The sequence below is a fragment of the Dipteris shenzhenensis genome, chromosome 32, assembly GCF_047967505.1.
Source record: "Dipteris shenzhenensis isolate YYH24624 ecotype China chromosome 32, Dip_SZ_1.0, whole genome shotgun sequence".
Taxonomy (NCBI): Eukaryota; Viridiplantae; Streptophyta; class Polypodiopsida; order Gleicheniales; family Dipteridaceae; genus Dipteris; species Dipteris shenzhenensis.
The window spans coordinates 34772226-34797802 of NC_141627.1; the positions used below are offsets into that span (position 1 = coordinate 34772226).

At 44.6% G+C, this 25577-nt stretch overlaps 2 protein-coding genes across 2 annotated transcripts; one reads left to right on the forward strand and one right to left on the reverse strand.

Annotated features, from left to right (window-relative positions):
- Positions 1-836: 836 nt before the first annotated feature.
- On the reverse strand, positions 837-16924 carry LOC147880651 (uncharacterized). Its single transcript, XM_087371146.1, has 2 exons — positions 16686-16924; positions 837-1389 (listed from the first exon to the last, which is right to left on the reverse strand). The coding sequence occupies exons 1-2, from the start codon at positions 16893-16895 to the stop codon at positions 961-963; spliced, it is 639 nt and encodes a 212-aa protein (XP_087227272.1). The 5' UTR covers positions 16896-16924; the 3' UTR covers positions 837-960.
- Positions 16925-22221: 5297 nt separating this feature from the next.
- Positions 22222-24866, forward strand: LOC147880652 (cysteine protease XCP1-like). Its single transcript, XM_087370582.1, has 5 exons — positions 22222-22771; positions 22970-23217; positions 23590-23733; positions 23902-24114; positions 24388-24866. The coding sequence occupies exons 1-5, from the start codon at positions 22279-22281 to the stop codon at positions 24424-24426; spliced, it is 1137 nt and encodes a 378-aa protein (XP_087226708.1). The 5' UTR covers positions 22222-22278; the 3' UTR covers positions 24427-24866.
- The last annotated feature ends 711 nt before the right edge of the window (positions 24867-25577 follow it).

Consider the following 25577-nt stretch of genomic DNA (forward strand, 5'->3'; position numbering starts at 1 on the left):
AAAAGAAAATGCAAGTAGAGCGCTTCCTAGAAGGCAGTGCTAAAAAAGTAAAAAGGAAAAAGAAACAGGAAATGGGGCTCCACACCCAAAAAATAAAGACAATAAAAGTAACCAGCTTGCAAACTGTTTGCGCATCGAGCGGGTACGGTGGAATGACGACAATTGGAGGCGAGGTCCCTATTGGCAAAAATAGGAGCTGGCAGCAGCCTTGAAAAGGGTGTCAAATGCCTGCCAGAAAAAACTCAGAGCAGCTGAGGGCAGCAAGGCCAAGGGTAGATGGAGCAGAAGGGGGTACGGGTCCCTTGTGAGAAGGCAGGGGCAGAGTAGGAAGAAGACCAGCACAAAAAAGGACCTGGCACATGCCCAAAATCGGGCTGAGAACAAGCCTACAGCAGCCTGAGAGGGAAGGGGGAAAGAAAAGGAAAACGAATGAGCAGGAACACAGACAAGTGGGAGGGGCATAGAGGCAGGAAGGGGGCGACAGGCTAACAGAGAGGAGCTGGAGCATGCAGAAAGTCTCAGAACCATTCTCTACATATACTTTTGCACCCACGAGATAAAGCTTTTAAAGAGTTACCAAGGTGGCCTGAACTGAAGCTTGCAATTTTGAAACATTTACATTTGAATAGCATTTACACCTCCATGCACCATGACGTGATAATCTTTATGAACAAGTGTTTTAGTAGCATTTATACCTCCGTACTCAATGCCATGATAATCTTATATGAACGAGTGTTTTAATACAAGTGATGTCAAAATTACATATGATGCTGTAACAAGTGCAAATCTGATGTGTACTTCCTATCTCGACTTTTGAAAAGATTTATAATACTTCATCCTTTTAAACATTCTAGCCTCTATTAAGGAATACGTCAGGAGTATTTCACATTCAAGAATCAACACCTCGATAAGTGGAAGAAAGAACACCGCATTTTAAGACGTGCAAATTTATAATCCCAGTTATTCAGACTTTTGTAATGTAGACACGAGTTTTGAAGCTCCAAAAGCGGCAGAACCCCCAAGTATTGTAACGAGGGCAACAATGAGCTGTAATATCACCTGCCATGCAGACTCCTCCGGTACAAAATACACGAAAGCTGGACCAGCCAGCCACAATGCTACGGAAATTGCCAATAGAGATCCAGGAGTGCTTGGGTCAGTTGCTGCAGACAAGACACCCAGTTCTTCAGCCTTCGAAAGAAGGCCCAATCTTTCTATTGTAGACAGAGAAAGTCCTGCATTTTCTGCTGCTGAGAGGAGGCCTGCCTTCTCAGCCTTGGACAACAACTTCAGCTGCTCAATCCTTGATAGCAGTTTCACAGCAGCAGGCTCATCTGAAACTTTATCCCGCAACTTTGCAGACTTATCTCCTGATTCCAAAACCTTCACCTGCATCGAAGGAAATAACAGATAGGAAATGTTCCCACATTACAAGCATTTAACAACGGCATTTGAAACCTATTTGTATCAATGCACCATGTAACAAGACAACTCAGAGAACCATTAAGAAAGCCATTTCTGTCTTAAGATGTGCCCTTGTTTAAGGGAAATACTTGTTAACTTTGAAATAAGAGAACCCTGTTGAAATGCCCAATTCAAATTCAAAATACTATCCAGAGTTTGGGATAGTCTCCATCTTGAAGCACATCAAGACAGACACACTAGATGACCTCATACGAGATGATCATACCCGCTAGCCTAGGATAATCAATAGATCAGTTAAGAAAGATATTATTGTCTTGAAATGGACCCTTGCTAAGAGATATACTGGCTAACTCTGAAATAAGAGAAGCCTGTTAAAAGTGCCCAATTCAAATTTGTTAAAGCCCAGGTACCTCAAGAGAGACATACTAGATAACCCCATACAAGTAGCACACTTGGAATATTACCCACCGCATAGGATGACCACCATTTTCAAAGGAGGAACAAAATCTCAAAGAAAAGAAAACCAATCTAACACAAAAAGTACTATTCCTTAGTCAAAATGCTAGGCATCAAGGGGCTCAGATGGGCAAAACAAGCACACCTACACACCCAGCAAAACAAAATAGAAAAAGAAACTCGTATGAGAGTCAGAACACCTAAACCAAAAGATGCTGAAAGAGATCCGACTCTCTAAGATTACAGGAGCTGAAATAAAATTCAAGTACAGCATGACCTCTACTGTTATAATTAAGGACCTCAAGCTTCCAATTAAATGTGCACAATTCATAAAAGCTATTGCGTACAGCTATTTTTCTCAGCATCACTTCCTGACTCAATATGGAATTCAGGCTTTCTGAGAGAATTTATAGGCCTAGAGTGGATGCATTTTAGAGAGTAAAAATCCCTGTTACATAGATAGACTCTTGAAAAAATTGCAAGGCACCAATAATATACCATATTTGAAGTATGGTGGCTTCAACAATACCTTCAGAGTGACATCCGAAAAACATGGTTCTCACATCTTTAACTTTCAATACACCAAGCTAAATTTCTGCAAGAGGGAGTGTTGTATCTCCAAGTGCACCACTTAAAAGTATCCAAAAACGCAGTCTTATATATTTGTGGAGTTGCAGAGGCCATTGAGCCAGGGGCAAGCTGAATTTAAGCTGCATAATGGGCTGTTGTGGTGTAAGGACACAATTTATTTGGTGCCAGATTCAAAGTACCGACTGCTGGTCTTACAGGAAATGCACTCATCTCCTATGGCAGGACATGCGGGTATTACTAAGACATATGAAAAGGTCAAACGGAGTTTTCTCTGGGATGGCTTGTGGCGGGATGTAGTTAAATTTGTCAGTGAATGTTTGCCCTGCTAGTAGAATAAAGTGGACAGCCAGTTACCCATGGGTCTCTTGCAGCCATTACCTATTCCAGAAGGCAAATGGACTCACATTGCTATGGATTTCATCACAGGGTTGCCTTCCACAGAGCGGGGATGGGATAGCATTTTTGTGGTGGTTGACAGAATGACAAAGCAGGCCCATTTCATACCCACTAAGACCCGTTATTCAGCATCACAGGTTGCTTGGCAGTTCATTGAGCATGTTCTTAAGCATCATGGCTTCCCTCGGGTGATTGTCACCAACAAAGATGCAAAATTTATGGGTCACTTTTGGCAGGAGCTATTTACAGCAGTGGGTACTTCTCTTACACCTAGCACTGCTTACCACCCTAAGACGGATGGACAGTCAAAAAGGGTGAACAAATAGCTGGAGGAGTATTTGAGGCATTTTTGTCATGACACACAGAAGTCTTGGGATAAGTGGTTGGCACTTGCTGAATTTTGTTACACCAGTACCAAGCACATCTCTATTGGCATGAGCCCGTTCGAGGCTATGTATGGATGCACAGTGGGTATGCCATCTTTAGTTGCAGACATGGTTGTGAAAAATCAGCAAGCAAGAAATGACTTGGAGAGTATGGATGCCCTTCTGCAATTGGCTAAAAAGAATATGCAGGATGCCCAAGCCAAGCAGAAGAAGTATGCGGATGAACACAGGAGGTATCTGTCTTTTGAAGAAGGGGATTATGTGCACTTACGCCTCCATAAGAGCCATTATGCCTCACTGAAAGGTAACACCAACACGAAGCTTGCCCACAGGTATTACGGTCCCTACAGGATCATCCGCAAAGTTGGTGAGGTGGCGTATGAGTTGGAGGTACCCAGGACCTCTAGGATTCATAATGTTTTCCATGTGTCCTTGCTGAAGCCACATGTTGGACAGCATGTTCAAGTCCTTCCTGAGCAACCACCTATGAATGAGGAGGGCCACATACTCTATGTTCCGGAGTGCATCATGGGTTTCAAGGATCATGTACTCCGAAACAAAGTCTACATCGAGTATCTTATCAAGTGGCAGGGACTTCTTGAGGATGAGAACTCATGGCAGCCAGAGAGCATTGCCTAGGACAACCCCTATCTCCTACCGGGCTGATTATTATTTGCTGTTTGCTGCACCTATTTAACAGCCCGCATATAAAAATTTGAGGGCAAAATTCCTTGGGGAGGGATGGCTGTAATGAAGGTGGGAAATAGCAGGGAATTAGGTGGGAAATAGGTGGGGAAAAAGAAGGGAAATTAGTGGTAAGATAGGAGAAAGAAGGGGGACTATATAAGTCAGCCCCTTATGATTTGTATGGTACCTTTCTGATGTGACATCTAATCCTATCTACTCTCCCTCCTTCTTCCTGCTACCTGCTGCCTACGCTCACACTCTCTCTTTCCTCCCTCTCTCTATCTCTCTAACCCTCATCCTTCTCTCTCATCCTCTCTCTTTCCCCTTCTCCTCTCTTCTCCTGCCTTCCTTCTGCTATTCTCTCCCCATCTCCAAATCTGCCCTTCCCCCTTCTTGGTTACATCTTTTGCACACACTTTAGGGTCCAACAGGCCATTCGGTAAATCCAATGATGAAAACAACAGCCAAAATTATGAAGACAATGGACAGCAGAAGGAAGACGGCTATTGTGACAACTTTAGGGTAGAACCTGAAAATGACAGCCAAACTTATGAAGACAAATGACAGTGAAAGGAGGATGGCTGTTATGACACTTTTGAAAATGGGCATAGTAATACTGATGGCAAGCAACCCTTGCACAACCATATTGGTCTAAATAGTTGTTGTCCCCATCAGTACATTAGTACAAAGCAGCAAGATAATGCAATTATGCAAGATGATGAAAAAGATGAATATGAAAGTGCTATTGAAGGTGACCAAGGTAAGCTACAGTTTGGGATGAGGTACATTTGCCACAACAGAAGTTGAGGATCATGAAGGACAAAAGCAATCAGCTTCTTTCCAAGGAGGGTGATCTCATAGGCATGATAATGCTACAATATGGCCGGTAGAGCACAAAGGTACACTAATGCATGGGGATTTTACTGCAATTAGACACAAGATCAGGGTGGGCAGCAGGCAGAGTATTTATTACACAACCAGCCAGAGCCTTCCATCCTTCAGAAGCTTATTAGTACCTTGCCCATGGGGAACTTCAGCCAGAGACTCCCACTGTTGACACTTCCAATGAGTGATATCCTTGAAATGCGTGCAGCACTACCGCTTTGGAAAATCCCAACGTTGTGTGGATGATTTTGGTAGAGCATGTCCCTCTAGCACTTATTATTCATCTCTATTTCAGCACCATGCATATGAGATGATTTGGCCTCGATCTCAAACAGACAAGAGGCACTACAGTCTATACCACCTCAAATGGACAGATTTATGTGGAAGGATGCCATGTGCCCAAAACTGCACTTGGGTTTACGGGGTCAGTGGCACCATGCTTACATGGGCCTTACCATCTGATGTTAGAGCTAATTTGTCATTCTTACATTATGGCAGGGGCCTAGTCTATTTGAGCCTGAATCTAGCATCTATAATGAAGATAGTTTTCAGTTTATTGCATTTGGGCAGGACAGCATAGCTTGAGATGCATTGGATATCTGGAAAAGCAATGAAAGCTCCCAATGTAGGCAAAAGAGGACAACAAAGCATGAAGATGTGTGCAAAGCAGACTCCATGGAGATAGGCACTGGCCATCTGATTGTGGAGCTTCTTGATGATGAGCATTCTGGGTGGGATCAATGTTTACATGGCCTAGGAGGTGCCACAACATCTAGGGCTAAGAGCTATCCTACTTTTCCTTCTGACCCAGGTGGCGTGCATGTTGGAGTATGTTTATTTTACAGCACGGAATCCTGGAGTTTAACCATCCCTTGCAATTTTGAGGACAAAATATTAAGAGTGGGAATGGTTATAATGAAGGCCAAAAAGTGGTCAAGTTAGTAGGGGTTAGGATGATTAGCACTTGGGATTGTTTGCAAGATAGAAAGGTCAAACGGGATAAGGAGGTACTATATAAGTACCATTCCCTCATATCATTTGATGTGACTCCTAAATATATACTCAACTCTCCTGGTTCCTTCATCTCCATTGGGATACTCCCGACAGATCCACTTTCAAGACCAGCTTTGCGTGGCCTCTACTTAATGGAAATGCGGCAACACATATAGACTTAATTGCAGCAGATCAAGCAGCACGAGGTGGCAGTGCCACCCGAGGCTGACCGTGCATAGCAACATGTCACAAACTTTTTGCTTCCAAGTCAGCCCCAAGACATGGTGGAGTAGAGGAGGAGGAGATAGCGAACATGAGGACAGCACGGATCAGCAGGAGGAGATGGCATGGTGCGGTTGAGCTAGGGACATAGAGACCACACATGATGCAAAGGTTGACCAGAGCACGCACGATGCAAGTCCATCCCGACCCAACTCTACTCACAGGGGACCATCGGAACCAAGGCATCACTGTTGACATGGCCCACCAAATACAGAGATCACGAGACCATACCCCTTGCCATAGCAAGAGACGACCCAACAGACACAGATTTGGGACATCTTAGCAGCCCAAAGAGAGCCACCATGGCACCTGGTTATAGCTTTTGAGTAGCTAGTTTTTAGTACTAGTTTTTGAGTTTGAGATTTCGTAGTATAGCACTCAACAAGGGCCTTAACGAGCCCTTTGCTTCAGCCCATAGTGGCTTGTATGAGTTAGCATTGGATTGTACCTTTGTCTCATATACCTTTGTAAGACTAGAATAAGTCCAATCATACAAATTTAGAAATTTTGTTGTTCTAAAGATCAAAAATCTACAAAGAAAATAAAAGAGAAAATGAAAGAGAAGAAAAAGAGGTAAACAAAAACTTTTATGAAAAGCAAAAGGAAGACATACTTAGCAAGCAAAGCAACACTTATGTCGTCATCAGTGCCCAAGCATAAGCAGCTATACTGGGTTTCTAAAGACCCGCGGAGTCTCTTGGGCAAACCCAGTGCTTACTAAAATACGTCAAATAAAGTACTTTTGTCTCATAGGCCCGTGTGGCCTCCCGAAGATGGTAATACATCTCTCTCTCTCTCTCTCTCTCTCTCTCTCTATGTGTCCCTTCCTCTCTCCCTCCCTTTGGCTAATTTTGCTGAGTTAGTTTCATTTCTTGCTTGCAATTGTACTCCCCCATGATGCGGCGCGACACAGACAAAAGGACTACGCACGACAGAAAGGCGATGCGAGATGGACGGAAGGGCAGCGGCATCAAGCAAGTCTGCACATTTGCAAGACATCAAGGGCTGAGCAAGGCGACGGGCGATGGCAGGCTAAGTAAGGAAATTGGCGCGACGGTCGGCTCATGGCGAGGGCTGCACGTCTGCAAGGGTGTTACGTGTCCTAAGTAGGTCAGGAGCTATGTGGTTGGCCAAGCTACGTAGGTCTAAAGGTAGGCATCGTAGGTGCATCGGGATATCAGTCGGATGGGATTGCTGTGGTCGGATAGCTCCATGCTCCCATTGTGGTCGGATAGCGTTGCTTAGGCGTTTGTGAACTAGGCCCAAGAAAGGGCTCTGATACCAATGTAATGAAAGAGGCAAGGCAGATTGTAGAAGGGGATAGAATTCGAAAGGGGAAGAGAGAGGAAGAGGGAGAAGGAGAGAGAAGTGAGAAAAAGAGAGAGAGAGAGAGGTGAGGGGAAGAAAGAGATAAAGAGAGATTGGGAGAGGGAGTGAAGGCAACACGTAGGAGGAAGGAGATGGGAGATAGGATTACATGTCACATCAAAAATGTGTACAATAAGGGGTGGATGGGGACTTATATAGTCCCTTCACATTTCAAGGTCCTCTAAATTGGCCCTTCATTACAATCGCTATGCAAGGCATTCTAATATGTGAGTTGTCACTTTGCAGGGTCAACTATAAAGTCTCTAGTTCCCCGCACAGAGTTCGTGAAGCTATTCTCGATGAAGGCCAAGGGCATGCTTTATCCTCTCTTCAGTTGGCTGCCCTTATTCTCATTAAGCTTCCCCCCAAGTACAATATGGTTTACCATAGCACTGTGGTGCCAGGTCACAACAAATCAAGTACATTTCGATGACGTTTGTTTACTACTCCTAGAGGAGGAATCAGTCCTCGTATCAAAGAGCAAGCGTCAGGTAACTCCAAGTGGTGATCATGCACTTTTAACAATGCAAAAGAAAGGACAGAGCTCATGCTATGCTTGTGGGAAGAGAGGCCACCTGGCCAAAGACGGCATGCCGGTCGAAGGACAAGGGAAGATCAGAAGACTAGGATGAGATTGATAGCCAGAGAGTGCTTGTGGGCAGGAGAGCGGGCTGAGGCTCCACAAACTAGTATATGGCAGGCAAGAAAGGCTCAGGTCACACAACTATGATCAAAATGTGTTCACCAATTCATTACTTATCAGCTGCAAAGACTATGGATAGGATGTGTTCCGAGTTCATCGATCGGGGTTCCTGGACATGATGTGTTCCCCAAGGGATATTAGGTGTGGTCTGTTCCACAACTCATCATTCTACACTTGGACTTCACTACACACTAGCATGGGAAATCAAAGACATGCAAAACTCTTTACTGTTCGTGGTGCTTCGAGGATCTAGGCTATCAGGTGCTATCACAGAGGTGATTCCAGTATTCACGATGCTGGAGGGTCCATGGTTGCATCTTCATCAGATTTCTTCCTCGGCATATGTGCTCACTATGAGTTACAAAGAGGGAGTTAGAAATTAGGGCATCTCATGAGTGAGAGCTTCTATGTGGGTAGCCCGCAACTTGATAGGAGTAGATTGTCTCTAGGTTGGGGGACAGTTTGTAGGACTGTTTTCCCATTGCCTGGGAAGTTGGAAAAGGAATCAATGACGAAACATGCCGCCAGGGTTGGTAAACCCTGGTCGAGTAAATCTAGTCAAATAACCCTGGTCAAGTCACCCTAGTTGTTAAACTATCTACCTCCTATCTCTTCTCTCACCGCAGATATCACGGGAGTAGCACCTTACTATTCCTCCCAGCCAACTCTGCCAAGACTACCAAGCAAGAGAGATAGAGCTGCACAGAAATTCACGTGGACAATCACCAATCCTTATCTTCTCTCACTAGCCTTGACAGACCCCAAATCCCTAGATAGATCTAGATGCCACATGTCATCCATATAGGGCCTTCCTAATGCAACATTTCACCCCTCTCTTGGGATGCATTTAATTCCTTGCCCCTAGGCACAATCTTTGCACTAGGGCCTTGGTCTCAGATCTATCTAGTCTGGTGCTATCAGCCCTCACCTAGGACCTTGACATTAATCCCTCCCGATCATTTACATAAAGCGCAAACACATATATTACAAAGATAGATCCTATAAGGGAAATGTCGACTGATTCTTCCGAGGTCATGCTACCTCGGCTAGAGCGTAACATTCCTTCCCTCTTTAGACATCAGCGTCCTCGATGATAAAGTCTGGGAACACTCTCCGCAACTGATATACGGATTACCAGGTAGCTTCGGATAGAGGCTGACCATGCCATGCAACCAACACCGTGGGTATCTTCCGATTTCGTATTTGCATTGTTCCTCGGTCCAGGATTCTTGTTGGTTTGCGCCTTGCAATATCCTCTATCTCCTGAAACAAAACCACACCTTCGATTAGTGAGTCACCAGTATGTAAAAATTTCTTTAAACGTGAAACATGAAAAACCGGGTGCACCTTACACCCCTGTGGCAATTCTAATTTATAGGCTACACTGCCTATTCTCTTTAGAATTAACCACGGCCCACAGTATCGAGGCGATAACTTAGCACACTCTCCTGAAGTCAACGACTTCGAGTGCGAAGGAATTCTGAGAAAAACTTTTTCTCCTTCTTCAAATACTCTTATAGACCGATTTTCATCCACATACACCTTGGCTCTATCCATAGCCTGGCGGATGTTAGCTCTCGCAAGTGCTAGCATCTCCCGCATCTGAACTACAAAGTTCGCGGCACTAGGCACTTTCTGAGGTACTCCAACTATAGTTGGATTGGCTGGTCTATAACCATAGTTCAGTTCAAACGGACTGAACCCAGTAGATGAATGTTTTCGATCATTGTAGGCAAACTCCAACAATGGCAACCACTTGTCCCATGTATGTTGCCTCAATGACACATATGCCCTCAGCATATCCTCTAAAGTCTGGTTGACTCTCTCCGTCTGACCATCCGTCTCAGGATGATCCCCACTGCTCATTCCCAACTCAGTCCTTAGTGTCTCAAATACCGCTGTCCAAAAGTGACCGGTAAACCTGACATCTCTGTCTGACACTATGGATCTAGGCAATCCATGCAGACGAAATATATGTCTAATAAACAAATCCGCTACTTGCGGCACACGGGCTATCATGGCATTGTCGAATGACTCTCTGCCTGAGATCATTCTGACCAGGTACTACAACCTTGCCATTTCTAACTAGCATACCATCCCTTATGGTATATCTTGCATAAGTTTGGCCTTTTCTGGATGCCAGGTCATCTTTTTCATTTTCCCCGGGTTTTAACACATGAGCCTTAGGCCATAAGCTCTGGACAAACTCGTCCACCTTTTGAGTTTCTCTGATCTCGGTCATTAGAGCACTCTCTAATACCGTGAAACTCAGGTTGTGCATAATGCGAGACAACGCATCAGCTACCTTATTGTCTTTTCCTCTTCGGTACCGAATCGTTAGATTAAACTCCTGCATGAGCTCTGCCCACCTAGCTTGGCGGCCCCTCAAGTCAGGCTGTTTACAGAAATGTTTCAGAGTATCATGATCCACATCCACATAAAACTCTGAACCATATAGATAATGCCTCCATGTTTTCAAAGCATGGATAACAGCATACAACTCCAATTCATGAGTTGGCCAATTCCTTTGAGAGGGAGAAAGCTTCTTGCTTTCAAAGGCTACTGGCCTTCCCTCTTGAAGGAGGACTGCTCCTACCGCAATGCCACTTGCATCGGTTTCTAGGAACAACGGTTTCTGGGGATCAACTATTTTTAACACCGGTCCTGAGACCACAGCTTGTTTTATGGTGTTAAAACTTTCCTGTTGATTCTGTCCCCAAATAAAAGGTACTTTATCTGAGGTCAGATCAGTCAATGGCGATACTATTCCGGAATATCCTTTGATATGCCTTCTATAAAACTGGACAAATCCCAAGAATGATCGCAACGCGGTCAGGCTCTGAGGGATTGGCCAAGTTAGTATCGCAGCCACTTTCTTCGGATCCATTTCTACCCCCTGTGGAGTAATTATGAACCCTAAGTACTCAAGCTTAACCATACACAGTATAGTTTTCTTTTTATTCACGTAAAGACTGGCTTTCCTCAAAGTACTGAACACTATCCTTAAGTGTTCACAATGCTCAGTAACACTTTTACTGAATATCAAGATATCGTCAATGAAATGTACTACGAACTTTCCGATATACGGACGTAGTAAATCATTCATAAGCATGACGAAGGTCGCTGGAGCATTGGTAAGTCCGAAAGGCATTACCAAAAACTCATAATGACCAAACCTGCTTCTAAAAGCGGTTTTATGCACATCCTCGGCTCTAATCCGGATCTGATGATAGCCGCACTTAAGATCTATCTTGCTGAAAATCACGGCTCCATGTAATGCATCTAGCAAATCATCAATCCGAGCCATCGGATACCTGTGCTTAACAGTGATATTATTCAATGCTCTGTAATCTATACAGAGGCGAAACGTATCATCCTTTTTCCTCTTTAATATCACTGGTGAAGCAAAAGGTGAGAAACTTGGTTGAATCTGCCCCAACTTGAGGTATTCTTCCAGTTGCCTACGCACCTCCGCTTCTTCAATAAAACTCATTCTATAGGGAGGTCTATTTACAGGTTCTGCCCCCGGGATCAGTTCAATCTTATGCTGAACTTTCCGCTCTGGAGGTAACCCATAAGGTAGTTCATCCCTAAAACATTCAGAAAACTCCTCTGTTATAAGATTAGCCAGCTTGGCCATCTCATCACTTTGCGTAACATCAGTGCTAGCCGAAGACTCATCTACCGACTCTACCGATGCTGTACAAAGGTATAAAGACTCTACTTGAGCCTTTCTGATTTCCATCACGGAAACCAACGGTCCCTGAGGTATATCTCTTTCACCTCGCAAGACATAAAGCACATCATTCATCTTGAATTGATATACGTGCTTTTTCCAATCAATGGCTGGATTCTTTCTAGAATGCCACGCCATTCCCAGGGCTATATCCGCATGAGCAAGCTTGGTTATTTCAAAATCAAGCTTCTCAGTATAGTCCTGAATCCGAAGCTCCAACTGGGTAACCCTTTGGTCCCATACTTCAGTTGAACTTCCATCAGCCATCCTGACTGTATACGCATAGTCAGATGGACTTGTCTTTAATTTCAGCCTCTTTACGAGCTTGGAGTTAATCACATTGTGAGTTGACGCTGAGTCAAACAACACAATGACATCATGACTGGCCACTTGCCCTTTCATTTTGATTAACTCCGTATCATTGAAGGCTGTATACCCCGTTGCTGCGGGCTTAGATAGGATGTTATCAGGTGCACTCGTCACTAACTTAGTAACAGATACACAGAACAAACAAGGTACTAACCTCTGAGAAGATCCCGCTAGCTGAATCTGCATCTCTTCCGCTCTGGGACTTCCCTGCATCTCCACGTCGCACTCTGAGATCACCATCTCAGCCATCCGACGATCTTTATTACGTGGACAATCTCTCCACTGATGAGGTTGAAGGCAACCAAAGCATAAGCCTTCTCTCCTCGCTTTTTCCCTTTGTTCCGGGTTCAAGGGAGACTTAGACCAAGCCCGGGCTGCCATTGGAGTTACTTTTCTCTTCACTCCAATGGTGGTACTTGGTTTAGGAGTTTCAGCCGGTCTCGCCTGCTTGGCTTGACCACTCGGCTGCGAACCACTCCCTCTACTAGTCCACTTCTTCTTAAACCCAGATTTCTTCGGATACCCATACTGGGTTCCGATCTGTGCAAACCCACTTGGCTTGTTGCCCTTGGCATCCTCGTAGTTCAGGGCTATAGCTATTGCATCATCTAGCGTGTTCGCGTACTTAGCACGAACTTCCATTTTTATTCGATCATTCAATCCAAATATGAAATCTTTCACTTGGATTGATTGAGGCAGGGGTTCGTCAACCTTCATTACACTCTCTCGAAACTTATCAGTGTATTCTGCTACTGATAAATTTCTCTGACGCAGGTTCCTATATTGATCCCAAGCTCGGGATGCCTCGTCAGGAGGTAAGAAGTGTTTCCTGAACTCTCTTTTAAACCCCTCCCAGGTAGTGGATGCTATGCCATCTTTTTGTTGTTTAATCCACCACCGATCCGCAGCCTCACTAAACATATGGGTGGCCTCGCGGATCTTTTTGATGTCATTTCTGATCTCACAAATGGCGAACGCCTCGTCCCATTTGTGTAGCCAGGTCTCAATGACATCGGAGCTACGGTCGTTCATCCGACCAGAATACTTTTCCGGTCTGTAATTAGCAATATTTGGCACTTTAGCCTTCCTAGGCTCAACCGTATGAACACTAGACTCCAGTTCCATTGGAGCCTTTCCCTTCTCTTCTCGAGAAGGTCTGGCAGACATACTCTGTAGCACTCTCCTAAGCTCCGATTGCCCTGCGTTGGCTTGTAATTGCTGCGCTAACAACTGTTGCAAGGCATCTTCCAGCAATGCAATCCTGCCAGATAAAGTGTGAGCTACTGGGCGCGATCCCGGCTGGGTCGGCCGGACTCCTGATTCACCAGGGTCCCTCCTGGAAGCTCCTTCTTCTGCTTCCATTTAGTTCAGTAGGTGTTTTGTTTTGGGGCCTTTTTTTTTTTTTTTTTTTTTAATAAACACCCCTAGAACACTGTAATCACAAGCTGACACAATTCAGGGTACTGACACTCTGAACACAATTCCCTATACTAGGGAACTCCTGCAATCCCACATTCACACTGATCAAGCATTTAATACAGGCATATCTCACAGATGGCGCTTTTCCCTATACTAGGGAAAACCTGCAATCTGACGACAATACTGACCAAGTATTTGACACAAGCATATATCACAATATACCCCAAACCACTTTCCCTATACTAGGGAAATTCCTGCATCAAACTGACTTGAGCACACAGGCTCAATCTGAAGGACAGTCCACGAAAATCTTATTTTATTTTTTTTCGCTTTAGATTCCCTTCCGTTGTATAGAAATAAATGAACTGTGAATCGAAATTTTGCGCAGGAAGAAAAAGAGCTGCTCCCTGGTGGTTCGCTCCTGCCTAACAGCAACCGAAGCAATCCTTTGGAATCACTCTGGTGTCGTCTCACAACCAACGGAACGTAGGTGATACCAATTGTCGTTTCGCAATCAACGGAACGAAGGTTCGTTAGCCTTCCTACTAGCTAACCTCCACGCCACCAACCTGTACCTACCAACGGTCAACCCGTTACTGCACGTCGACCAGCCCACCATCAACCCGTCACTGCTCACGGGCCGCTGCGAGATCGCCACAGTCCTTGCTTGTGGGCATCGCCGAATCACCAACCTACGGGACCCAGGCTAAAACCTCAATTCCGAAAGCCTGCGTTCTCCAATTCGTAGGCCCCACGTTCCGGCGCTCCGTCGTTCTGCATAGCCCAATCGTGGGTCCACATGAGCGCCACGATTGCTCCGTCACCACCAATGATCGACGACTTGCCTTCCCACGGTTCCTGTTCCGTCAGGTGGACCCCACGCTATCAGCCCGTTCCTTCGTCGATCAGCCAGCCCGTCGACTTGCGCTGCCCACAGGTCTTACGCTCCACGCCTTACCCCTACACGACCCGGAGCTCTGATACCAACTGTTAAACTATCTACCTCCTATCTCTTCTCTCACCGCAGATATCACGGGAGTAGCACCTTACTATTCCTCCCAGCCAACTCTGCCAAGACTACCAAGCAAGAGAGATAGAGCTGCACAGAAATTCACGTGGACAATCACAAATCCTTATCTTCTCTCACTAGCCTTGACAGACCCCAAATCCCTAGATAGATCTAGATGCCACATGTCATCCATATAGGGCCTTCCTAATGCAACATTTCACCCCTCTCTTGGGATGCATTTAATTCCTTGCCCCTAGGCACAATCTTTGCACTAGGCCCTTGGTCTCAGATCTATCTAGTCTGGTGCTATCAGCCCTCACCTAGGACCTTGACATTAATCCCTCCCGATCATTTACATAAAGCGCAAACACATATATTACAAAGATAGATCCTATAAGGGAAATGTCGACTGATTCTTCCGAGGTCATGCTACCTCGGCTAGAGCGTAACACTAGTCTGGTCACCCATGTTGGCTGACCTAGGTCGGGTCAACCAACCTGACCTAGGTCGGTTGAATGGACCTGGGTCAGCTAGTACCACTCCCTAGGTTGACTACTTTGCTGCCTTAGATATAGGGCCCTCCTTCCCTATCGTCTGTATCCAGTTCCACTAACACACACACACACACACACTACTTGTGCACAGTTTATATGCATTATACCAAAGCACCTTGCCTCATCTCTAATTTGCACTCTCTCTTTCTTACTCTCATATTTCACGCTTTCGCATGTGCAACATTTGACAGACACGCATAGTTCTTACCAATATTCATCTTAAGATTTGGTCCAAAGCATTCCAAGCTCCTTCTTAGTCCCTGATGCCACAATTCTTCATTAAATGGCCTTACTTCTCCTTGAGAATATTGAATTTCTATGACTGTTTCATGCAACTGAGGCAAACAGAAAATCTCGATCCTCAACTTTAGAACTGACAAAAATAACTTTGTCACACACAAACCTTAGACATCACCAGGTGGGTTCAGATACTGTTACACCATGATACACGAAGTTCTTACCCGTATCATCTAAAGATTTGGTCCAAAGCATTCCAAGCTCCTTATGCTTGATGCCGCAGTTCTTCATTAAATGGCCTTACTTCTCCTTGAGAATATTGACTTTCTACTGCGAACTGCATGTGTTGCTGCTATGCTACATGAAAGGCCAAATTCCTTGCTATATTTAGTCACAGACTCTGATCTTTATGCTCTTTCATCTTAAGCACTTGGTGCTTGAAGTCTTAAATTTTTAGGAATGAAGAATCACCTTAAAAACGATCCATCACTCCCTAAGGATGGGCAACGCTGCTGAGCAAAGATGAGGGTATCACTTTAGACCCAGGTTAGGAACATGATTCAACTGAATGTCCTCCTAAATTAACACCTCTAAGAAGAAAATATTAAAGTGTTAGCAAAACCACGAGCCTAGCTGCCATAAACAACTCATTGGAATCATGCTCCCACTACAGCCCATGCACCGACTTCAACTTTGGTAAACTGTAAATGGCGCATTGCATTATCCTACGAAGAAGAGGGAAATCAACTACGTCCGCCATATGGATGGAAATCTTACGAAGCAACATTGGTCAACGAAGGTCAATGATTAAGTATCACATATCGTAAGTACATTGCCACAAGAGGGTAACAATCCTAAGCTTTCCAAGAAGTACATCAAGCTTCATAACCAAAATGGCCGAATCTGAGGAAATGTGCAAAACAGCAGAGAACGTGGCAAGGTTACGTATTGAGGAGTTTGCAATGCAGGAATGTGAGGAGTTCTGCCCCCTTCAGGTATTGAGCTCCCTCAATCTTTCTTCAAATCTTCCTACAAGAGTGCAGCTAAATCCCAATTTATAAAAGCGAAGAAGGAAATGGAAAATGGAAAAGGCTTAATGCTGAGGTTGATAAATTGGAATGAAGACGCATAAATTTTCCAAGCAGACGAAGAAGAAGAATGGTTCAAAGCAAACGAAGAAGAAAGGCACCCGTTTTCCACCAATGTAGCGTGTGCCACCGGATTCTTTTCCACCAGAGCGCGTGGCAGAGATGACGAGAAGCCGGTTGCTGCTGCGACGGCTAGCAGACTGGGCTACATCAAAGCTTTGAATTGCCACTGGTTGGCTCTGAAGGGAGCAAGGGGCAGAGGAAGATAATGCAGAGGGCGAGAGGGTGAGAACGCAGACACACTCTGCCATGATTTATCTGTACTACAACCTTGTTGAAGGCCCTTTTAACTAGATCGCATGGGCCAATCCTGCTCTGCCACGTGCCATCCACCACAGGGCATCACCGACCCTACCCCAGCTCTGAGGGTGGTTACACATCGTGCCGCGGATGCCCACTTCACTGAACAAAGACCAATCATCGAAAAAGATTGGCTTGCTGCGCACACCTCGCAATTCATGACATGCGATGGAGATGGGGGGTATGCGAGTTGAGGTCTCTAGGCCAGTGCCTCCGATGCAGACAAATGGGACACTTAGCTTGGGATTGCCTAAGAGGTTAAGACAGGGATCCTCCTCAACCTAGGCAAGAGCAAGGGGCTCCCCCTGAACCTAGGCAGGGGCACAGGGCTCCCCAGCATCGGGCCAAACAGTCAGATCGTCAGCCGCACTCGCAAACAAAAAAGGAGGAACACCCTAAGCAAGTCTTTTTTACTAAATTCAAGTTCATGGGGAAATCCCAAAATGGCATGAAACTAGACAATGTGTCCATTGTAACAAACTTGTGTCAAGGTAAATGTAAGTAACCAAAAAAAACTATGACTCTAGATATTAAGTTAGCATAGCTAATAATGGAGTATGCTTTGAGATAAAGGATTTTCAATAGTCCTCTTTGAAGACCCATGCTATATAAAATTTTCAAAAGTGAACTTAGTGCATATCTCTTTCTCTTGGCTACCTAGATTCCTATCACCCAACATTGCACTAATATTTGCTTTCTTAAATATATTTTGATTATGGTTCGATATGTAGTAGGTGCACATTCCTATGAGAGCATGTATGTGGACCAAAAACAAACATCTATTGAAATGTGCATGGAGACACTCTGTAGTCCCTAGATTTGGAGACCTCCACCGTTCTCCCCAAGTTAGCAAACTAGTCCAAGCATGGGTCATTTGTTGCCTTGCCAATGCTTGAATGCATAATACTTTTCCACCTCTCAAATTAGACTACAAAGACGGAAGACATGCTTTGCATTACTCCCAAGAGAGCCATATTTTGTGTCATCTTGCTCGCCTTAGCTAGGAATGAGCAATGGGAGAGAGAGATATTTAGGCAAGTTGAGAAGAGGTGAATAGGTGACTCTTTTTAAAATCAATCTTGCATCATGGGCGATTTGCCAAAGCCATTTCACCTACCATTTCCCCCTAGATTGTAGGTATGTGTTTTGACCCATTAGATGGTTAGGTTGAATATAGAGATGAGAGTACAACCCCAAATAGCTTTAGAATTCCTTAGCACTTCAAATAGTTGTGGGTATTTCCCCTTTTTATATTCTTTATTAGATGAATATGTGCTGTCTTGGAAAGTCTTTCTTTTTCATAAATTATGTGCTATGCCTTGATATTTAGAGAACACTAATCATGCGGGTCACATTTGATTTCAATCTGCTTTCTGTTTATGTGTTCACTTGAAATTTTATTTATTGAAATTAAAGTCGTTTTAAAATCTCACCTTGAGACCCATTGGAGCGAGTCTCGAGTTCGTCGTAGACAATTCATGCTACTCATTTACTACAAAGGATCACCCTAGCCAAGAACTGTGCCGCATCCATGGCCTCAACCTTTGTGTTCCATTCGTTCAAATTTGACTTGTTTAAACAAGGTGAATGATATTTAATAATTCATAAGGCTTGCCCAAGATTAAAACAAGGTGAATGATAATAAATCATTCATAAGGCCTGCTTGAGATCCAAATAATGAAAGAGGGTGGAGATGATGAATTGAAAGCGATGAGGAAGACAAAGAAAGAAAGAGAGAGAGAGAGAGAGAGAGAGAGAGAGAGAGAGGTTAAAAATGTGTAGGATTTCTAGAGGAAAAAATAGCATGTGGATCAATAAAGAATGGAGAACTTTTGAAAATAAAAAATGGCTATTTTTGCTTCTTGTTGAATCCCCTCCTGCCCATGATAAAACAAGTTGAACACATTCAAAAGGCCTGCCTGGAAGCTGAAAGAGAGAAGAAGAAGAAGAAGAAGAAGAAGAAGAAGAAGAAGAGAGAGAGACAGGGGGAGAAAACAAAAAGGAGGAGGTTGGGGATGGGGTGAATTGGAAGGGGAAGGAGAGGATGGGTGCATGGGGTTTGCAAATTTGCAGGTTATTACGGTGCAACTCCCACCTGCATCAAATGCATGCATTGAAAGCCCCGTACAACAGCCAATGAAATTGAAGAATTTTTTGAAATCCAAAAACCCCTATTTTACCTTTTGAAAGAACTCGAACCTTCACTAAGACCTTCCCTAAAGGGCAGGCCAAAAAGCAAACAAAAAGGAAATGGTGTGGAGGAAGACTACACAAGAGAGAGAGAGACAGAGAGAGAGAGAGGGGGGGGGGGGAGGAAAGGTGGAGATGGTGTGTAAGAAGAATTGAGGAGATAAAGAAGGGGAGAGAGAGAGAGAGAGATCGTCAACTACTTTAAAGTCTTCATTCAAGTCCAATGAAGAAGAGCCAACATATTGTCCAATAGGAAAAATGTAGTTCTAAAAATTTTTTAAATGCCTAATAAATGCTTTGCCAAATTTGAAGCGTTGCTAAGGCTACCCTGAGGGCAAGCCAAAAAACCTAATTGTCAAAGGTTTGGGTCAATGGAATGGAAATTTGGACCATTCGATTGAAGAATCTTCATAATGGTAATTGCCTCCTTTGAAGATGCCCTTATCAAAATATAACACATGTCATCATATAAAACCTCCCTTGATTGGCTGGGAAAGGTGGGGGAGGGCTCCTTTCCCACTTGGAAAGGACTCCTCACCCACTTTTCATGTTCCATAAAGGAAATTTCAAATGGTTTTGGGCCAGGAGGGAAGGGCTTAGTTATGATTTCTCCTCATTTCACTCCCATGCCTTGAGTGTGTGTATCTCTCTCTCTCTCTCTCTCTCTTCTTCTTATTCTCTCTCCCCTCTCCCCTTTCTCTTCTCCTTCTTCTTCTCCTTTCTCTTCTCCTTCTTCTCCCTCTCCCCTTTCTCTTCTACTTCTTCTCTCTCTCTCTCTTCTTCTTCTTCTCTCTAGGCAAGCCCCCTCCCCCCCCCCCCCCCCTCTCTCTCTCTCTCTCTCAGTAGGCCACATGAATGAAATTCATCTTGTTCATGCTATTGTGTGATCCCTTATGAATGAAGTAAGGTCTTGTTTCCACACACCACATTTGTGATGCGGGCGCCTGGGTGGCTCAATGGACCTTACCAACTTTGAGCGATCCAATCGCACACAGGAGCACTGCCATCGCACACTTGTGTGACTTGAGGCTCCGCACCTAGATGCTCACATTTGGGCTGCGCCTAAGTCATTCATTTCTTTCCCTTATTTTGTCCCTTAATAAATTTTGAAGTTTTTTTTTTCCCGCGGTAAAGTTTCATATATTAAAGAAAAGATAAAGGGAAATTACAACTCACCTTCCTGTGGAAAGGTAGAAAACTTCAAACCCAAAGCCTTGTCAAGGCATTACAAGCTTCGTCTGTTAAACCAAAAAGGGCAGTGAGTGCCCGAATCTCCTCAAAGAATTTATCTATTGGGATTCTAGATTTTGGTACTCTATAAAAGACTATATCATTTCTATGCTTCCATATGGATGTCAACACTAGGGCTCTAATCACTTGGATCATCTGGTAGATTAGATCATTGTGCTTTTTCTTGTCACCTAGTAAGGTAGTTTTCCACGTGATCTTGACCTGTACATTCATTTTTGCTAATCTAGTCTCAAGAAATAGGGCACTCCCACAGTAGATGCATGTGTGTCTCCTTGAAATTATTGCAGAATGGGCAAAGTGGTTGTATTCTCGGGTTCCACTTGGCAAGTCTTGCTCGAGTAGGGAGCTTGCCCATTAGAACCCTCCAGATCAAGAAGTTTAATTTGAAGGAAGGAGTCGATTTCCAGCTTCCCCTCGCTCTCATTTTCCAGGTGGATTCTCTGTCCATCGGTGCGTGAAACTTCCAGTGAGCCTTTGCTATCAGAGCAGCGTGTCTGTCATTGAAGTCCTGCAGGGTTAGTTTAGGAAATTCTTTTCCTGTCCACCATAAGAAGCCCTTGAAATCTCGAGTCTACTTGAAAACATAGCTCATTGGCCAATCCGGTTTCAAGTTGTTGATCAATCCTCGCATGAACATCCCTTATCCTCTGGAAAGCTGGTACCTTCTGGTTAGGTGCTCCACTTCCATCCACTTTGCTCCTCCTAGATCCCCTATTTGTGTGAAAGTAATTCACCCTTTCCCAAAAACACGTGTTGCCATTCTCGAAAAAGGTATTTGAATACGCTGGTGCATCTTTTAGCGCCCAATTAGTGAGGTAAAGGGATCTTCCCAGTGTGAAGTTTCCTGCTTCCACTCCCCAAATAATTGTCGAAGTTCGTAGAAATGAATGGCGCTACTAATTCCACGGAGGGAGAGAAATTTACCTTATTATGATGATCAGCGCAAGTATCTCCGATTGATGAGGGGCCGTGAAGCATAATAAATGGTTTTGAAATGGGCACGGGTTTCTCGAGATTCCTACGATTGTTGCGGGTCCAATGTGAGCTCTTTGGCATTTGCCGAGTTATAAGTATATAGCTTTGATTGCGTGCTCCTGTACAACTCTATTCTCGAGATTGGAGCGATTCTTGTGGTACAACTCTACTCTCGAGATGCGCCGTAGGATCAGTGATCACCAACATGGATGTAGGCTGCAATTGTTTTTAGCGCGCTGCGCCAAATATGTGGTTTCTTAAAATTAGTTGGGCGGCAGCCGAGTCGAAAATATCGTGTAAAGACGGAAAAAAAGTTAGGATTGTTGTGTCTGGTGGATCTGGTGAATGTATATGTATATACAAGTAAATGTATATACATATATACATTTATCAATGTAGGGGGGACATAGTTACACAAAATTAACACTCTTTCGGTACCCAAAATTAACAGGAACATCACAATAGCCTTATACATACTAGTGAACTTGCAAAAAAGGATTGATGAACTAACTTGAACAGAAAATCTGAGGTGAAAAAAAAAGCAGCAATGAAGAGAGAACGCAGAGAAGTGAAATCGATAAGTATCTTGAACACGTTTGTCATCTTAAATCAATTTCCACATTTTCACTATAAGTTCAACAATGTTGATCCATGAATCTCATCAACAATTTTGATCACAACATTTTAATCTCAACCGCAATGTTGATCTCAACATGTAATGCTGATGAGACAAAAGTTGGATGAAGAATCAAAACAGCGACCGACTAATTAAGAGCGAGAAAAAGCGAGTTTACTTTTTGGAGGGGGCCGACCTTACTTTCTAGCCATTCATTCATCAAATCTTTACTTCTTCTTCTTCTTCTTCTTCTTCTTCTACTTAATAAGCTCCATATCTTCCTGTTCTTCTCAATCTTCGCCATGGCTTCTTCTTCTTCTTCTTCCTCCTCCCTCCTCCTCGCCATCGCCCTCTCCCTCTGCTTTGCCTCCATCTCCCTCGCCTCCCTCCTCTCTTACTCCCCCCATCACCTCTCCTCCCCCCCCCGCCTCCTTAGCCTCTTCGACTCCTGGAACTCTAAGCATGGTAAACATTACGGCCCTCAACACCTCGCCGAAAAGCACCGCCGCTTCCTTATCTTCCGTGAGAACTTGATGTACATCGACCGCCACAACCGTGACTCCAGTAAATCCTTCCGCTTGGGCCTCAATCGCTTCGCCGACCTCACCAACGAAGAGTTCCAGACCAGCCGGCGCTTGGGTCTCAAGTCCGACGCGGCGAGGCAGCGCTCGAAACTCCGAGGACTGAAGAAGCCATCTTCGGAGTCGAAGCCGTCTAAGTCTTCCGACCTTCCTGAGGCTGTGGATTGGAGGGCGGAAGGAGCCGTAACGTCCGCTAAAGATCAGGGCATGTGTGGTATGTGAAGAATTCCGTCACGACCCTACGGATCTCGTGTTCTTGCGAGCGATTTTTGGGGTGTGCTGTTCTTGTGAGACGCAAAATTTCCGTTTGAGTGTTTTGCGATCGATTTCTGTCTGCAATGACGGTCGATCAGAGCTTTTCCTGCCTTTCGTACGACCAATTTTCCGATCTGGTGAATCTCTTCCATTGCAGGGAGTTGCTGGGCCTTCTCTGCGACTGGCGCAATGGAAGGAATCAACGCCATAACCACCGGAAACTTAATCAGCGTGTCCGAGCAAGAGCTGGTAACCTGCGATGTGGGAGGCTCTAGCGAAGGTTGCAACGGAGGTCTGATGGATGACGCGTTCGAGTGGGTGATTCAGAACGGCGGCATCGCATCCGAAGACAGTTACCCTTATGTTAGCTGGACAGGAGAGGCGGGTGCCTGCAACATCAAGCTGGTCGGTTCCTCCCCTTCCTTCTCGTGATTCTTACCTCGCTACGACACGAGGGACTGTCTGATAGTCTGCTCCTCGATCATCGCTGTGTTCTGCCTCTCTTTGTTCTGCGATTGGCCGCTGATGCTTGACTTTTGCTCGATTGGTTGATCTTCTGATTTCGATACACGCCGCAGTCCTTACAAGTGCCTGTTTTTCTCTCTGTTATTTTATCGCTATGCCATCATGGCTGTTACACGACTGTGTTCTTCCTCATCAGTTCCATCTCTGTGCTTTCAATGTTTGGGCTTCTCCCCCTCGCTATCTGTCATGAGGTTGAGGGCTGGAGAAAGTATGAATCCCTCTGTTACGTGATGGTATCTTGTCTTATGACAGCAAGGGGAGGAGAAAACTGTGACCATCGACGACTACGCAGACGTTGACTCTTACGATGAAGCAGCCCTCTTGGCCGCCGTGGCGAAGCAGCCCGTGAGTATAGCCATTGATGGCTCCGCCTGGGACTTCCAGCTCTACGCTGAGGTATGAAATGGAACCTCAACCGTGGTAGCCGTAGCAGCGGACCTTAAGCGTCGATGTTGAGTGCAGCGGCTAAGAAATTTTTATTTGTGATGCTGTGATGTGCGTTTGTTATGGCGATCTTGGGATTGCAGCAGCTAAGGAATTTTCGGTTCCATTCATTGATTGCAGGGTGTATATAACGGATCTTGCTCCAGCGATCCCTACGACACAAACCACGGTGTGCTGGCTGTCGGCTATGGAACCGAAAATGGAGTGGACTACTGGATTGTGAAGAACTCCTGGGGCGAATCTTGGGGCGATGCCGGTTTCATCAAAATGGTTCGCAATGGTAGTCCGTATGGAATTTGTGCGATTCACTCGATGTCGTCTTACCCCATCAAGGTAGCGCGTCTCATCTGATCTTTCATGAAGCATACCTGTCTTGGGTTTTCTTTCTGCTTGATGAGGAGAATTACTCCAGCATTCACACCCGGAATGTCTTGCACTGGTTTGATTTTTTTGTGGTTTCCTGCGCGCGTTGCATCAGATGCTTTGGGATGCTTGAATTGTCTGTAGCAATTGATTGTCTATTATGTTTCGACTGTGGAATTAGATCACTGGTATATGCTGCAGGCCATGCCCAAATTTTAACCTTGGACATTATTTGATGCGCAGACTGTGAAAGCCGATGAACCTTTAATAGTGGAATCGTGAATAGGCACTGAAAATCTGACTGCTTTTGATGGGCAGTCTTGGTGCTGAAAATGTGGCTGCTTTTGATGGGCAGTCGTTTTGTACAGCATGCTTTTTATTTGTACAGACTATAGGATTTCTCGACTTGATGTTCAGAGGATTCAAGGATCTTGATGATCTTCTCTGGATTGATTCAATTGTAATTACGAAACATTCGCCACTGGTCTGCTGCAAGACCATTGGGACTTTGGAACAGAAGTAGTAAAGGGGCCTAGAGCTCGGGGAATTCAACTGAACTTTTACTCTACATTGTTTTTAGCAAAAGCTATAGAAATGCGTCAGATGCTTGACTGACGCTCTTCAATTGTCGAAAGGACCTCAACGCTTTCTATAAACTGACGGTTAAGAGCACTCAGCATTGCTTCTTATAGATGACTGAAAGAATCTATGGATTGTTTTAACGTTGGGTGACTACGATTGCACGACTGCTTAAGGCCGCGAGTAGCCAGAATGCATTCCAATAGTGATGCTGGACGGTCTTACGTCAAATGTAGAAATTTTTGTATGGTGTGTTGATAGCTGCCTAGATCGTCTTTCTAATACTACCTGACGATGATGACTGCTGTAGATTAACGTCTCCAGTTTTGATGATTGGCTGTACTTGTAGCGTGTGTCGAAATATCGTAGCGGCAGTTCAAATCTTGAGATGCTGTTAATTCTTTCCAAGTTCATCCACATTGTGCAGGTTCTGTGCATAAGGAAAACATCGTTGCACCACCTCAAATCTTGAGATGCCTTCATTCAAATCTTGAGAGGCTTTGAATTCTTTCCAGCAGGATCTGTGTAGCATGGGTCTAATCGACGTCCAAAGCGCTCTTATCTTGATAGCTTACACCGACATTGATCTCGTGAATTGCACTAAACTAGGATTGTATCTTGAGAGGCTTTGAATTCTTCCCAGCAGGATCTGTGTAGCATGGGTCTAATCGACGTCCAAAGCGCTCTTATCTTGATAGCTTACACCGACATTGATCTCGTGAATTGCACTAAACTAGGCTTGTAATTTGTCAATTTGAACGACTTTCCTAATAAATTGTCTTACCTGCACTTGTAAGTAGATCCTTTGAGATAGAATTATTTGTAGCGGGTCTTTACCATTGAGTTTTTGTGGT

Coding starts and splice junctions, on each gene's coding strand:
- LOC147880652 (XM_087370582.1), top strand. CDS start 22,279: ATGGCTTCTTCTTCTTCTTCTTCCTCCTCCCTCCTCCTCGCCATCGCC. Junction 22,772..22,969: donor TAAAGATCAGGGCATGTGTG/GTATGTGAAGAA, acceptor CTTCCATTGCAG/GGAGTTGCTGGGCCTTCTCT. Junction 23,734..23,901: donor ACTTCCAGCTCTACGCTGAG/GTATGAAATGGA, acceptor CATTGATTGCAG/GGTGTATATAACGGATCTTG.
- LOC147880651 (XM_087371146.1), bottom strand. CDS start 16,895: ATGGCAGAGTGTGTCTGCGTTCTCACCCTCTCGCCCTCTGCATTATCT. Junction 1,390..16,685: donor GCTACATTGGTGGAAAACGG/GTGCCTTTCTTC, acceptor CCTTCGATGCAG/GTGAAGGTTTTGGAATCAGG.